Source organism: Chaetodon trifascialis, chromosome 11 (genome assembly GCF_039877785.1).
Source record: "Chaetodon trifascialis isolate fChaTrf1 chromosome 11, fChaTrf1.hap1, whole genome shotgun sequence".
Classification (NCBI taxonomy): domain Eukaryota; kingdom Metazoa; phylum Chordata; class Actinopteri; order Chaetodontiformes; family Chaetodontidae; genus Chaetodon; species Chaetodon trifascialis.
In genome coordinates this window covers 21,204,244-21,218,947 of record NC_092066.1, presented here as the reverse complement: position 1 = coordinate 21,218,947, position 14,704 = coordinate 21,204,244, and the positions used below count along the sequence as shown (strand labels likewise).

At 41.2% G+C, this 14,704-nt stretch overlaps 1 protein-coding gene across 1 annotated transcript; it reads right to left on the bottom strand.

Annotated features, from left to right (window-relative positions):
- Positions 1-1,474: 1,474 nt before the first annotated feature.
- On the bottom strand, positions 1,475-2,779 carry LOC139339264 (gastrotropin-like). The gene is made up of 4 exons (XM_070974797.1): positions 2,666-2,779; positions 2,362-2,537; positions 2,140-2,229; positions 1,475-1,525 (listed from the first exon to the last, which is right to left on the bottom strand). Exons 1-4 carry the CDS (start codon positions 2,730-2,732, stop codon positions 1,475-1,477), a joined length of 384 nt encoding a protein of 127 aa, XP_070830898.1. The 5' UTR covers positions 2,733-2,779.
- Positions 2,780-14,704: the final 11,925 nt, after the last annotated feature.

Below are 14,704 nucleotides of genomic sequence, written 5' to 3'. Positions count from 1 at the left end.
TGTCAAAAAAGTAAAGAAAGATCAGGGATGAACACATCTCATATTCACAAGATAATATACCCACGTTTGAATTAATGGTATTAATGCAATATGTCTTCCACCCACCTCTGGCAGCACAATATGCTGCAGCAGAGCAGCAATCAAACTGAGGAAGATATCCTGCATGATGTTTGGTTTTACATTGTTTATATTCATTTGAATTGACTTTAGATAGATAGAAATAATAATAGAATAGGCCATTCTTGATCAGAATAAAACATCTACATGACAACACCCTCAAAGTTGTTAAGGAGAAGCAGTTTGTATTCTTAACATTCTTCCTGTCATGAAACCCACAGTAACTGAAGATCTTTGATGGACATTCAGCATAAACATGTATGTGAACGGGTGCTCAGACACAACCCCTAAAATCAGTCAGTATAAAGGCCATCAGTTAATAAAAAAGTTTAAACTTAATGTCTTTTACCCTTTTTTCATTGGGGTAAATGTGTGTAGCACAGCATCTTAACTTTGTTTTTTTATCTGTTGATTATCAACATGTATTAATCTGTTGTCTTCCATGCTTTTTAATGATGTGTTTCATGCACGTCCAACAGAATGGATCAGCAGCTACTTTAATCAATAGAAGAATAAACATAAAAAAAACATCAGCACCCGCAAGCATGACTTCCTCCCATCCTGGAACCTGACATATGGTATGACTATCCAGGATCAGGCTTGATTTAGACACATGCACCTGCAGCATCCACTATTCCAGCAGCTGATTTACGTGTTTTACTCTTTATTTTTTTGTGCTCTTTTTGTGCCATGCTGCCATTACTATGGCAATGAAGTCAAACTGAACACAGTTTTCCTTTCAGTGAAATAACAGATGGCTGGCTTGATAATGTACAGCAGTCACCCCTGCAGCAGGTGAGGTTAGTCTAAATGAATATGGAATTCATGCAGTCTCAAAATACTGATTGAATTGTGTCATCTTTAGATTCCATTCTTGAATTTCTCAATGGTCATTGCCATATCTAGTTTGTGATTAGAGACGCATACATTTTGGTGCTAATGAGGCCTATGGGAACCTTTGCAACCGTTGTTGCAGGACTCATAGGTTAAGTAGCTTGAGATAAGCATATTTCTGAGAGTTAAACACATTTCAATAGAAGTCTTATGCTGCTGGCTCTGCTGCCAAACCCTGCAAAGCTGGATCCGCTGACTCCCTTTAAGCTGTGGTATTAATCAAAAGCCATTGTCTGATTCTTGCATAAACTAATCTTATATTTCAGAAGAAGCAGTGGCTGACATTTTCTTATCCAAAGATCACACATTATCCTTAAAAGTATGGTGGGTACACACAAACACACACACACTAGAAAGAATAAATGGATACACGTTCATGTTAGTATCATTTTCTTTATTAGTTGAAGTTCTGTAGTTCTGAGGTCTCCATTGTAAGTGTGAGAGGTGGAAGGTCAGTCAGCACTCACAGCTTCTTGCTGGTCCTCTTCAGCACTACAGAGCCGGCTTTGGAGGTCTAGAGAAAGACAGACAAAATAATGAATTATTAAAGCAAGGACTTTGTTATTCCACTGCCTTGATGCTTCATTATCTCTACAGTGTAATGTAATCGGTGGCTATGATAGTTCCCAAAACAATTCCACTGGTAAATATGCATTCAGCTTGTGACTGATACCGATACAGTAAGACTCATTAAACATACTGAAATATCTTCTCAGCTTTTACTCCCAAAAGTCACTCATTCATGGTCAAAAGCCGTTTTTATCTGTTTTTAGTCTTAAAATCTAAAATTATACATACATAAATCCACATCAACATGTTTGACTTTTGAAAATTTCTCCAAAACAGGAGCAGGAATGGAAACACATGGAACTGTAGATAGGAAACATTTAGGGTATTATCTCACGCCGACACAGGTTTGAACGGGTAACTGTGAGTGGAGAATCGCCCGTTAAGATGCAATCATTTGCACCGCTCAGTGTTTGAGTGTTTTTCTTCTGAGTAAATGCCTATCCCTGCCTGCAGAAATATAACATTAATGACTCTAATAATCCTTGCGTGGTGTTCATTATAATAACTGCTGTCATCGTGCTAGGTTCCCACACTAAAAGCCTAAGTGAGTGTGTTCACCTCAATGAGCTTGCCTCCACTGATTTCAGTGACCTGGTGGTAGTTGGGGAAGGTCACGTTGAGCTTGCCTGCCTCCATGTGCACAGTGGCCTGAAAACACACAGGTTATCGTCAGTCAAGGAAACAGGGTACATTCATCCTTCCTTCCCTTCCTGCTGCTGTTTATTATCACCTTCATATTTCTGCCCCGCACAACTGGAAGCTTAAATTCTGGATTCCTACCTTGAATTTCTTTCCTCCGATGGTCTCCATGTCACACTCCTTGCCAACGGTGAACTTGTTGGTGACCCTGGCGTTTGTGGGGTAGACCTGGGTCCAGCTGAAGTCATTGCCATCCTGGGTGACCTCTGTAATCAACTTGTAATCACGACCCTTCTCAATGATGTCAGCAGGGATACCTATAGTGGGAAAAGAGTAGGAGTGTGAAGTTAGAATCGCACAAATTAGACCAGAGAATCAGAGGATGAAGCAGTAAAATGCATATGTTGTTTTGGCTGAGAAATGTTTTAGATTGAGTCTATCTCACCAACTATCTTGCAGAAGTCATCATATCCCTCCTGGCTTTCGGTTTCCCATCTTCCAGCGAAGGCCATGTTGGTGTTGTTGGTGGATGGAGGCGTAAGAGCAGAGATGCTGAGGCGAGCTGATGGAAAATCAGGGTACTGAGACTGAGACTGTTCCCTGCTTATATACTGTGCACCTCTCGCCACCGCTCCTTCATCTGCATATGATGACACAAGAGAGCGATTACAGCTGAAGATGATGACTACAATAGGCTACGAGGGAGAGGGCAATAACCTACCTAAATGGGCGTTTATGGACTTCCCAAGCAGTGAGTAAAATGCTGACTGCTGATCAGGGCACGCTGGTAGCTCACCTCCAGGTCAGTGAACTCTCCTGCAATGGCTTTATGGTCACACCCTCCACTTTTACTGCCCCAGAGCCTAAAATCAAATAAAAACCATTGTTTTAAAATGTATTTGAAGTTGTTTGTTATCTTACATTATGAATGGTCTTGATCTGTAAAAAGATCATCATAGACTCATTCAAGGTCTTTGCTCCGAGAATGGCACTGAAAAAACTGTAATGAGATCCGATATGAGTCATTTTAGTACTTTATAATCTTTATATTTATCTAAGGGAATACAAATAACCATGGTTTTATTATTACGAGTGGGGCGGCTGTACCAAGACTGCATTACAAAGCGGCAAAATAGTGTATGTTTCATTGTCATCAAATCCTATAAAAAAGACCAAAACCAAGAATGTTTCACACAACCTGTCTCTGGTCGTCTTTCCTAAACAGGTTCTTTCTGAAGACGTTAACCCTTAAAAACTGTTTGGGTCTATTTGCATGTGTGTATTTGGTACACTTGTAAGTAGTCAACATAAACTAGTGTTTGTGTTCATTGTTATAAAGGAACACGTCACCCAGTGCAACAGTGTGGCTTATTGAAGTGTATTTGTAATAGTTTTTGGACAACAATGGAGCTCTATGGCACAGAGGAATAGTATGATAGTATAAATATATGTCAGTTTTTGGATACACACACACACACACACAATACTTGCTGGGATTGATTCATTGTTGGTTTTGGGCTTTTCATTGGACAATTGTTGACCAAAAACTGATTGACAGAAAACCTGTGGCCAGGTCATGTCATTGCATTGAAGGTGTATTGATTGGTAAAATGGGCGAAATGTAATAAAACTGCCATTTGTAGTGTGCTCGGTGCAGTGTACTTGATGGGAATGTGGAGATGACAATGTACGCTCATGAATAAAGTTTTATTAAAATGGTTTGATAATAATTTCGTTTTGTGTTATTTGGTTTTCCATATTCAGCATTTACAGTCAAATCAGTGAGCAAACTGTGAGCAAAATGTGAAAAATGTTGAATATATGGAATGTTTGATTTCCAGCTGTCAGTGTGTCTGCTTTATTATGATAAAGCTAAAGTGTTTTATATAACTGACTTATAACTGATAGCACAAAATATATGAAGAAATATTATTCCCTGCAGATAATTGAGAGTGTTCTGACACCAGATCTGCTGCATCAAATTGAAGAAATACAGCAAACCAGTGACAAAAACTGGCGCTTCTTAAATCAACCTTTAAAAAAACACAGTACATGGCCACACTGGTAATAGAATTACAGTATAATGTTGCTTGTACATATTGGTGGCTCTAAAATTGTCCATTATTAAGGTGACTACATGACTGAAGCAGCTCAGGCTTTCAATTCTGATGAACTGTGAATAGGTAAAAGCTTTTGATGCTGCACTTAACTTCGATCTCGCACAATACAGCCATTTTCACAGACCACTGGCAGTGTTTCTAAAGCATGAAAAGTCAGCATGGCCTTGGAGCTCTTTATGGATACATAAAACATCATATTGGCCAACATCCTATAAAAGACACCCACTATCTCTGTCTCTCTTTTTACTGTCTTTCTCTTTCTCCCTCTCTCTCTCTCTCTCACACACACACATACACACGCACATACAAACACAAAGACACAGACACAAGCACAAGAGGTCAATGTGCAGAAGTGCACAGCATCTTTATATATTACACATCAGCTGGGTGGATGTGTTCTACACCATGACATGACATCAGGCTCAGGTTGACCTTTAATTCTTTTGCATTTGACCTTACGGAACACACCGATGCTGATTTATCTTCTTACTATTACTAAACAGTGTGTGAACATGCAGGTAATTAATGGAGCATAATGAACAGAAATGCCTCAGCTTTGGCATATTATTCACCTGTAATGAAAATTAATAAGATGATGACAATAACACACTCTTCTACGTATATATACATACACATTTACATGGATGAATGTCTCTCTCTCTCTCTACCTGTTTTACTGCTGGATACACCCACACCTTTATATCTTATTCATGCCACTGTTTGATGTCAAATAGTGCAGTAGCTTTTAAGTTTTGAAAAAAAAAAAAAAAAAAATGTTTGGCTTCACAACTACAGTATATAGAAGATATTGTTGAGATGTATCTTAAGTGCTCTGATTTAGAGGAAATTTGGCTTTCATCAGATACCCTGATCTCTTCCCTGTCTTTACGCATGTATCTGAATATTAATGCACTTATACTCAATTTATAGAACAGGCACTGCAGAAATACACCCTCATGACATATATTACACATTGTCCATTACTGCTTTTCCAAGAGTGCAGCTGACTTTTAATCAGCAGCGATTGCTGATCTGACAGTAAGATGACCACCGCTTCATCTCAACCATACTGTATCTGCCACATGCGTCGAGCAATGGTGCAATGGAGCAATGGAGTGTCATGTTTGGTCAGGGTTGAGAAATATATGGCAAGTAAGTACAAAGTTAAAGATGATCAGATTTAGCGAGTGGCTTTATTTTAGCGGTATCCACATGTTAACGTATGATGTAATTGTCTCTTGCAACCTGAATTTGATTTTATGCAGATTGTCCCTATCTGGAAAAACTAGCAGTCACTCTGTTGGTTTATTTTTGCTTTAACTGTCTCAGGGTCAAACCAAATCCACCCATTCACAGCAGTGAATAGTGAGCAAAGTGCAGTTGTTGAAGTTTATTGTCAAAGTTGTAACCTCGTGGTTACATTTTAATAGTAGGCTGTAATTTAAACTTTTGCTGAAACATTCCCTTTCTTTCTGATCTTAGTTCACGGAGTGGGAATCCTTCTGGACAATAAGTAACCAGGATTACTGGCCATTGCCTGTCCAGTCATATCTCGATGAAGTCATGCTTTACTTTTGCCTCGCCTCTTGTTTTATGATAGGCATCTTTCCATCCACGTGAAGAAGGAGAAAAATAAAGATGACTAAGCTGAGCTGATGATGACTACAGAACACAAGAAAACAAGAATATGAAGCAATGAACAAGGAGTTAACGAAGAACAAGAGAGGGGAAGGGGGGAGGAATAAAAGATTCTAAAGAAAGATACATATAGATAGATTCCTTTTATCTACAGCTATAAAGAGGGGATTTGCGATGGAGGAATTAAAGGAGGGGAGGCCTTGATATGCAAATGCAGCTGCTGCTAATCAAAGCAATAAGATTAGCCTTCCAAATTGAGATGAAGAAAGGCTCCATTATCTAGGCCGAGTGTCATGTTTAATAACGCGGAACGGCATGGTAATTCACTGGTGATGCAACTGTAGCCTATGTGTGTGTGTGTGTGTGTGTGTGTGAGAGAGAGAGAGAGAGAGAGAGAGAGAGAGAGAGAGAGAGAGAGGGAGAGATGTGTGGTATCTGTGTGAGTGAGTGTGAAAGAAAGAGCAACAGAGAAAAAATATATAGTGAGAGAATTAAATATGTGAAAGACAAATTGTGACCTTGTGTGTGTGCAGGGCATCATACAGTGTGTGTGTGTGTGTGTGTGTGTGTGTGTGTGTGTGTGTGTGTGTGTGTGTGTGTGTGTGTGTGTGTGTGTGTGTGTGTGCGCGTGCGTGCGTGTGTGCGTGCGTGCGTGCGTGTGTGTGTGTGCCCACATGTTTGCCTTTGATGCAAAAGTTTTGTGCTATGTCGCGTTGAGAGAAGAACACATGGGTCAGTCAATCAGTTACATTATAATTCTTCAAATGAATTCCTGAAAGAGGGAGATGGAGATGGACAGACTGAATCGGCTGCAGGTGACACCAAGAGGACATAAGCACATAAACAGGCTCTAACAAGCACACATTCCAGCACGAGAGTGACTTTGTGCCGGTCTGATATGAAAGAGTTTGTCCTTGTTCAACGAGCAGCGGAAGCCACAGCGGTTTTTCTCCTTTTGTAAAATATTTTCAGCGGCAATAGTGTCTAAAAAAGGCAGCGTAGCACAATCCTATGCTCTGCAAAATGTATTTGCAGCAGCACCAATCACCAATGTTTAATTTGACAGTACACATGGTAACAAACCCACATCACAGACTCTGCAGCTCCCATCAGGTTGACTCTCACCAATCTTATCAACCGTGCATCCAGCTGCAGGAGGCTTTTCTCAGTTACAACCTGCTGTATGCTTTTGCACCAAATGACAGACGAGCAGCACTAGCCACCAGCTGGTGAGCACAGTGGAGAGTGGAGTTGGTGGAGACAGCGTTAAAATACACCAGATATATGACTCTAAATGAATGCTAATGATCCTCCATGTCTGCTAGATGTTTCATAATAAAAAATGAAAACATTTTTTGCCACAAAAAGTCTTTAAGTAGCATTTTAATGTTGGAGTTAGTCAAGGTGAGTGTTTCATAAAAGCACATATGACTGAGGAGAGCAAAGAGAGGGGAAGGAACAAATAGAAACATCATTGCAGCAACGTGGTTAATGGCAAATATAACACATAGGGCTAGAAAAATCACTGGTGTGCAAGTGAGGCTTCCAATTGTTTATGGTAATTATAGCAGTCTATCACAACCAATTTGACCATGACTGTTGATGGCTGAAAAATGCTGTACATAGCACCTTTAACTTTGAAAAGCCTGACAGAGACAGCTGCCTCAGTAACTCGGGACACGAGCCAATTTAACCATTAAACCCTGAGACAGAAATAGGCCACGGTAGCCGCCAACAGTAAGCATTCTGTTATTGTTATCTTTACTGTTTCTCAATCCATCCTGACAGCTATACCATCATTTGGGGAAGGAAACGGCAGCCACTGGTGATTATAAAGCCCCCACCATCCCCACCTCCACCCGTCATCCAGGGAGCCAAATTATGCCTGCATTAATATTTCATATTACACAGGACTTGCAGAGAAACCACATGTGTACTCAGCCCTTTGTCTTCATGTCAAATGAAATGTGCTCAGCAATCATCAGAGGGTGAAACGAGGCGGCGAGAGGAGGGGTGACAGCAGGAGGGGAGGAGGAGAAAGGAAGGGGTGAAGGGAGATGAGAGGAAAGGATGGCAGGAAGGAGACACAGAAGGAGACAGAGGGTAAAGAAGTGAGGCCAGGCAAAGAGTTGAGAGTGTAGGAGAAAGGAGTGGAAAGACCTGTTGGGAAGAATGAAGGGACGTGGGACAGAGAGTGTAGGAGTGAGAGGAAAGATGAGGTGAGGCATGAAGAGGAGACGAGAGAGGAGATATGAAAGCTGAGGAAGAGATCTGCAGAACAGATGGAAGGCAAGCAGAGCAAAGAAAAAAGTAATGGGAAAGTGGAGAAGAAAGGGGGTGTGGAGAAATACCTTTGTGCTTTAAATAATGTAAGGAGGTGATAGGCGTGTGCTGGGCTGAGCAGAGCACAAAGAGGTTCATAATACGTTTGAGAGCAAGCTAGTGAACAGAGGTTGTAATATTTTTACTTAGCTTTTCATTATCAGCTGATCTACGTATTATATTTTCAAGAGACAATGAAGAATACTGCAATATAGAATCACAGTTTAAGTAGCTAAGTGTGTCAGCAGTTTCAGGTTTAGGCAAAAAAAACTACTTGTTTAGGTTTAGGACGAGATCATGGGTTAAAATAGGTATGTTAATTTTACGAACATGACGTAAGTTAAGAATGTTACGTAACTTTAAATTGGTCAGCATCTCACATGAGACAAAGAACACCAGTCTCCTGGGTGAAAGTCTTGGGGTTTACCCATACCTCCACCCCACCGTCCCCCAAATGCGGATTGTCTTGTTCTTTGTACTACGTCATCTGACTTCCTCCTTTGACCACTAGAGGTCACTGCCAACAATAAACGTAAATATTGGTTCTAATAATCTACTTGCAAAGTCAACCTATAAATCGTTTCCCTTGTGAGAACGGGCTCATTCTGCACATGTTTTGACACATTTATCTTAAATACTGGAAATACAGCAATCCAAGAATTATCAAGGTTTTTGAAGAGATATGCAAAAGTTTGAAACTTCACATTAAAGACAAGACTTCAGTGTTTCTGCATGCGGTCATCTGTTGATGGTCGGCAAACAGAGCTGAGGTGCCACAACAGAAAAAAGAAAGAAACCCATAAGCTACTGAGACAGAGGGGAGCAAGTGGGACTTTGGCTTTCTGTAGCTCCAGAGCAAAAACTAACAAATTCCAATATTTCCAGTTCTGCCATACCGCACTGATGCTAACAAATGCTACACCACCTGTTTCTCTCCCTTTGTCTGCACAGAAGTCTTTGTATTTTACACTCTTTGTCTTTCCCCTGTGGACTCCCTTAAGGGTCATGGTGAAATTTCTTTTGCATTTTTTGTGTTCCTTGCAATACTTTTGTTTTCATTTAGAATAAATTTTCTTGCTTGAGAGAGAACACAAGCATAGTTTCAAAAATCCCTACATTACCCTTTTGGGGCTCTATATTTCCCTGCCTCTCAGGTCTTTGACTAGTATGCTGTGTCTTCCAGTCTGCCCAGACAATGAACATATTTTGGATTTTGTCAGTGAGACCTACAAGTCTCACTGAAGACTGAGAACAAAGTCACCTGACAACACTTGTGCACACATGAAAAAGGGGTCATGTCATGAAGTTGTCATACTGACTTTAAAGTGGCCTTCAAAGCTCTGACTGCAAGAATACAGTGTGAAAGAGGCCAGGCTGTACTGTACTGTGGATAGACTGGTTCCTAATGGAAACGTAGCTGCAGTGGTCTTTTCCACAGTGTTCTATGTAAAGACAGACTATTCTTTTTGTGCGAAACAGCTTGATTTAAACTAAAAACGTCACTGCTGTGAACATGCAAATGGAAAAGTTGATTTGCCTTGGCTGTTCTGTAGCAGCTCATGGGTACATCCTTCATTTCTGAGCTGAATTTTGATGGAATGGATCAGTTTAAATTAAGTTCAGCTTAGCCTATCCCAGCTGTCAACGGACGAGAGGCGGGGTACACCCTGACCCGGTCGCCAGTCGATTGCAGGGCAACATATACAGACAGACAACCATTCACGCTCACATTCACACCTAAGAACAATTTAGAGTCACCAATTAACCTAATGAGCATGTTTTTGGTCTGTGGGAGGAAGCCGGAGTGCCCAGAGAGAACCCACGCATGCACGGGAAGAACATGCAAATTTTGCACAGAAAGGCCCTGCCCGACCCGGGGATCGAACTAGCGACCTTCTTGCTGTGAGGCATCTAATTTTTAGTGGTCGATAGGGTAACTGTATCAGCAACCACAATTGCCAGGAAGAGATTTGTGATGTCAAGTTCAAACAAATTTAAACAAACATGCAACTTATTCAAACTGATTTGACAACGCATGCAGCTTAAAGTACATTCTGTTCTGTTCTGCCTCTCTTGAGTGACAAGCTGTAGATTAGCAGCCTTAGCTTCATCCACTGCTCGGTGAAATCCAGAATGCTTCCTTACATTGCTTCTCAGTCATGTTTTGATTATCTGTTCAGCATGGCCTGCTGGTTCACTCCACTCTTTTGCGAAGAGAGCAACACCAGCCTACTTTACTGAGGGCGACAGTGTGCAATGAGTCATTTCAGGAACACTGCCGCTGGAGTTCAAGGCCGCTTGTGCTTCTAAATCATGAATTTTGCCTTTTAACAAATCATTACAGGTCAAAAAAAACAACAAGAATCTACAGCAATGTTGGTGCCCATGCTACTTTAACAGTGGTGCTTTAAGCTAAATGCTAACATCAGAATTCTAATACGGTCACAACAGTGGCAATGCTAGCATGTTGACGTTTAACGAGCATAATGCTTACCATGTTCACCATTTTACTTTAGCATGTGTGTGTACTACTGTTTGCTTCTTAGCACTACATACAAGTTATAGCTGAGGCTGATGGGAATGTTGTAGTTTTGTAGGTATTATACAACAATAAGATGATGATGATGATGATGGCACTAGTACAAAGTGAAAAAAAAGTGTCCACAAATCCACAAAGATCACTGAAAATCCATTCCATGGTTTTTGAGATATTTCACCCAAAACTAAAAATGGCCACCTCAGGATGGCACCACAAAATCCAGTAGGATTAACCTTCCTGGAAGCATGAATGTGTGGACAAATTTCATAGCAATCCATTCAGTTGTTTGAGATATTTCAGTTTGGACCAAAGTGGAAGACTGAGTGAGCCACAGGCCCATCCCTCAAGTCACGCTGCTAGCATGGCTAAAAAGTGACATCTGTACTAGGAATTAATTTGGGCTAACAGGGCAAATCAGAATCAGGTTCATGCAAATATGAATCAAATCAAATAATGCCCAGTGGGCCTGAGCCCCTTTGAAACAAATCTCTTTTCGCCCGATATTGTTGGTCCCACAACAAACAATAAGCACTATAAATCAAGCTATCTGCCTGCCAAGATAAATGGCACATCCCCATATAACTTTGATACCACAGATACAGGTGGCATTGGGTTCATCCCATTGTCCGCAAATGGGGACGATGTTACCGACAGATGGGGCGTCTCTTGTTGAAAACAAAGACACATGCAGACACGCATGCACGCACACGACTCGAGTAATGACAAAGTGACTGATAGATTTTTTAGCTGACGTGATTTATGCTCGAGGTTGGGAAAAAGAAGGAGACAAAAGGGAAAAAAGACCATCTCCTCTCTAAGAGTCTGTGTTGGCGACTACTTAGACTTTCATGCTTAATTACACACACATACACACACACACACACACACACACACACACACATACACTTGACAGGGAGCTACTAGCTGGTTGATTGGCTGATTAACACTAGCTTGTCTGTGGTTGAGTGTGCTCCCATCACGGTTTAGATTGCTGCAGCCTCTTGTTAACCCTAATTGTATGAAACAACCCAGTGGTTCACCTTTAAGCACACTTCAACAGCCTCTTATTCTCAGACCTCTCTCACTGTCAACTGTGTGTTTGTGTGTGTGTGTGTGTGTGTGTGTGTGTGTGTGTGTGTGTGTGTGTGTGTGTGTGTGTGTGTGTGTGGTGGTGTGTATCCCTGCCCCTCTCACTAGCTAGGAAGTTAGCAGCAGCAGCTTGTAGAGCGCTTCAGTATCCTCTCTCTCTAACCTGATTATTAATTACACTCTGCCTCTAGCTGACCGCAGCCCAAACACTGGCAAACACTGTTACCAAGGAGACCGACACAAGGTTATTCACAAACAAGATTCATGAAGCACAGGTTTAAGCACTTTCACAGCACAGCGGCTGCTCTTTTTTTTTTTTTTTTTTTTTTTTTTGTGTCTATTCATGTCTGTATCAGCCGTGGCATTCAAAGTGCTTTAATTAACACGGATGCCGATCAAAAGTTTTTCAATCATGTCAAACATGAATGAAACGTGTTAATGCTTCGGTGACGTCTGTAACTAGCTTGGCATTGTCTCAAAAGCACCGTAACTCACTAAACACTCAAGATGAAGCCCATCATCTGGTTGTAAAATTGAAAGTTGATCAAAGCGACTGTGAGCCAGAAAGTCAGTCATACCTGAGCTGCGCAGCACTCAGCAGTAATCAACCTGGAGCTGTGCCTGCAGTGAGGCCGAGGGACATCACTCTTTAAATTGGCTTCTGGCAATCAGCTACGTGTGTCTTTGTGGGTGTGCTTGTATCACACTTGTGTTGAGATGGAGAGCAGATTAAGTACTTGCCAGCAGCAAAATATAGCTTATAATGCTACACAAGTGTGCTCTATATTATTTTAGTACTGGCCATACAGTGCCGTATTACACACACACACACACACACACACACACACACACACACACACACACACACACACACACAGCCTACAAAATGCTTCCTGTGTGATGTCAGCCAAGTGTCAGACATCACACAGCCTTCAGAAGAGCTTTTCATCTACCAATAAAGAAATCAGGCAAAATCTGCAGTCGTTTTCTCATCAAAGTGCAGTGTGTGTATGCTTGAGGCCTTACTAGGACTGTAGTGGGGGGGGGGGGGGGGGGTAGACACACAGAAACGCTGTTCACATACCTTTTATTACAATGCAAGATAGCGTTTACTCACTTTTTTATGATGGTTTTCTCACCAGTGTTATCTGACACCCCCTCCTCTCCCCCTCCTCACCCCTCTCACCCTCTCCTCTGCGGTCTGCGTGGCCACCACATGTGGTGATTACAGACTGATGAAGTCAAAGTGCTGCGGCATGTGTGCGCACTCACCAGCATGGACATCCATCAGTTTTTCAGACGCAAACGGTGTGTAGCTGTTGCTTGTTTATTGGTTATCAGTAAAATGAACACATACATATTCCCAGCACTTGTTATTGTCATGGAGTGTGAAGCTTGATGACCTGAATCAGGCTATTCATTTGCAAGATACTGCTGGCTGGCTAAAGTTATTAGGCATTGATCTAGGTTACCTACCTGTCTGCTAACGTTCCCATTTGGAACTTCATTTCCACTGATGGCGGCTGAATATTAACTTGCCCATTTTCACAGTGAATGCACTTTGTGTACAGAGACAGAGGCAGGCAATGATCAACAGAGAAAAGGGTCTGTGAGCAGTTTGAATAGCTCTGTAAATTGTTTTGACAAGTGAAATCAAGCACAGATCTTTTTTTGATAACTTGTAGTCTTATTTTGAATGACAAGATCATGGAAAGAAGTCACACGTGTGTCTTGTGTCTGTGTCATGTGCATGTATTTAATTGGACAACACAGTGCCTTGCCAAATGAAATTACACTGCTTTGCAGAAAAGACTGAGTTAAGACTTTTCCTAACACAGTTCTGTGTTTTTATGCCATAACCCACTCATTCAAAGGAATAAGTCGGGGGTGTTTTTTCATGCATTGCTGTTGTCTGTCAGGACACAGCCTCAGACCGCTCGTAGTCTTGATTTAATTATTCATTGTTGAATGTTTTCACTGTCTTTTATAATGTATGTTCATTTTATTAGCTGATAGGAGCGTTAGCAGACAATCCATAATGATAACTAGATACTTACTTAACTCCTCTCCAGGATCCCAGGAAGACAACAAAAATACAACACAGAGTCAATACAACAGTTGGCCAATGAAAATAAACCCCAGTGACACCTCTTGCATCTCATAGACATCCATCATGTTCCCGTCCGCTAATCGGAGACTGGAAGAAGTGATTTACTTCATGCTGCTTCCCTAATGTTCATCTTGCGCTACAGGGGCTTGGGCTGCTTTCAAACAGTCTCATATACATCTAAGAAATCATTTTAATGACCCACACACCATCCATGTTAGAGTTAAGAGTTCTTTTTTCTTTCTCCAAACACAAGCTGATCTGAGTGTAGGAAAGACGATACATCAGACCATAATATCTGATTCAGTGGTCTACATTCTGTGCTCCTTATGCCAGTTTTCTGTGTTACTTTGAGGCAAATGGGTTTTTAATTGCACTCCTGTTACAGTATACCTATTTTAAGCGCACAATAGAGCCTTTTTCATGTCATGTTAAGTGTTCAGTAAGCCATTCTTTTGAGTAAGCATACAGATCCCTGGAACTGATGCACATTAATGGCATGCTGTCATCATTGATGTTATTAATTACACCTGTGCCTTTTCCTTCTCTAACATCTTGAAATGCTCAGTGTGAAAAAGGTCTACGAACCCTTTTCAAGTGTCAAAGCATTTGCAACTTAATTCTGCGGTCAGTTTCGAGTGCAGCTCCTCCTGCTTTGTTGCAGTGTTT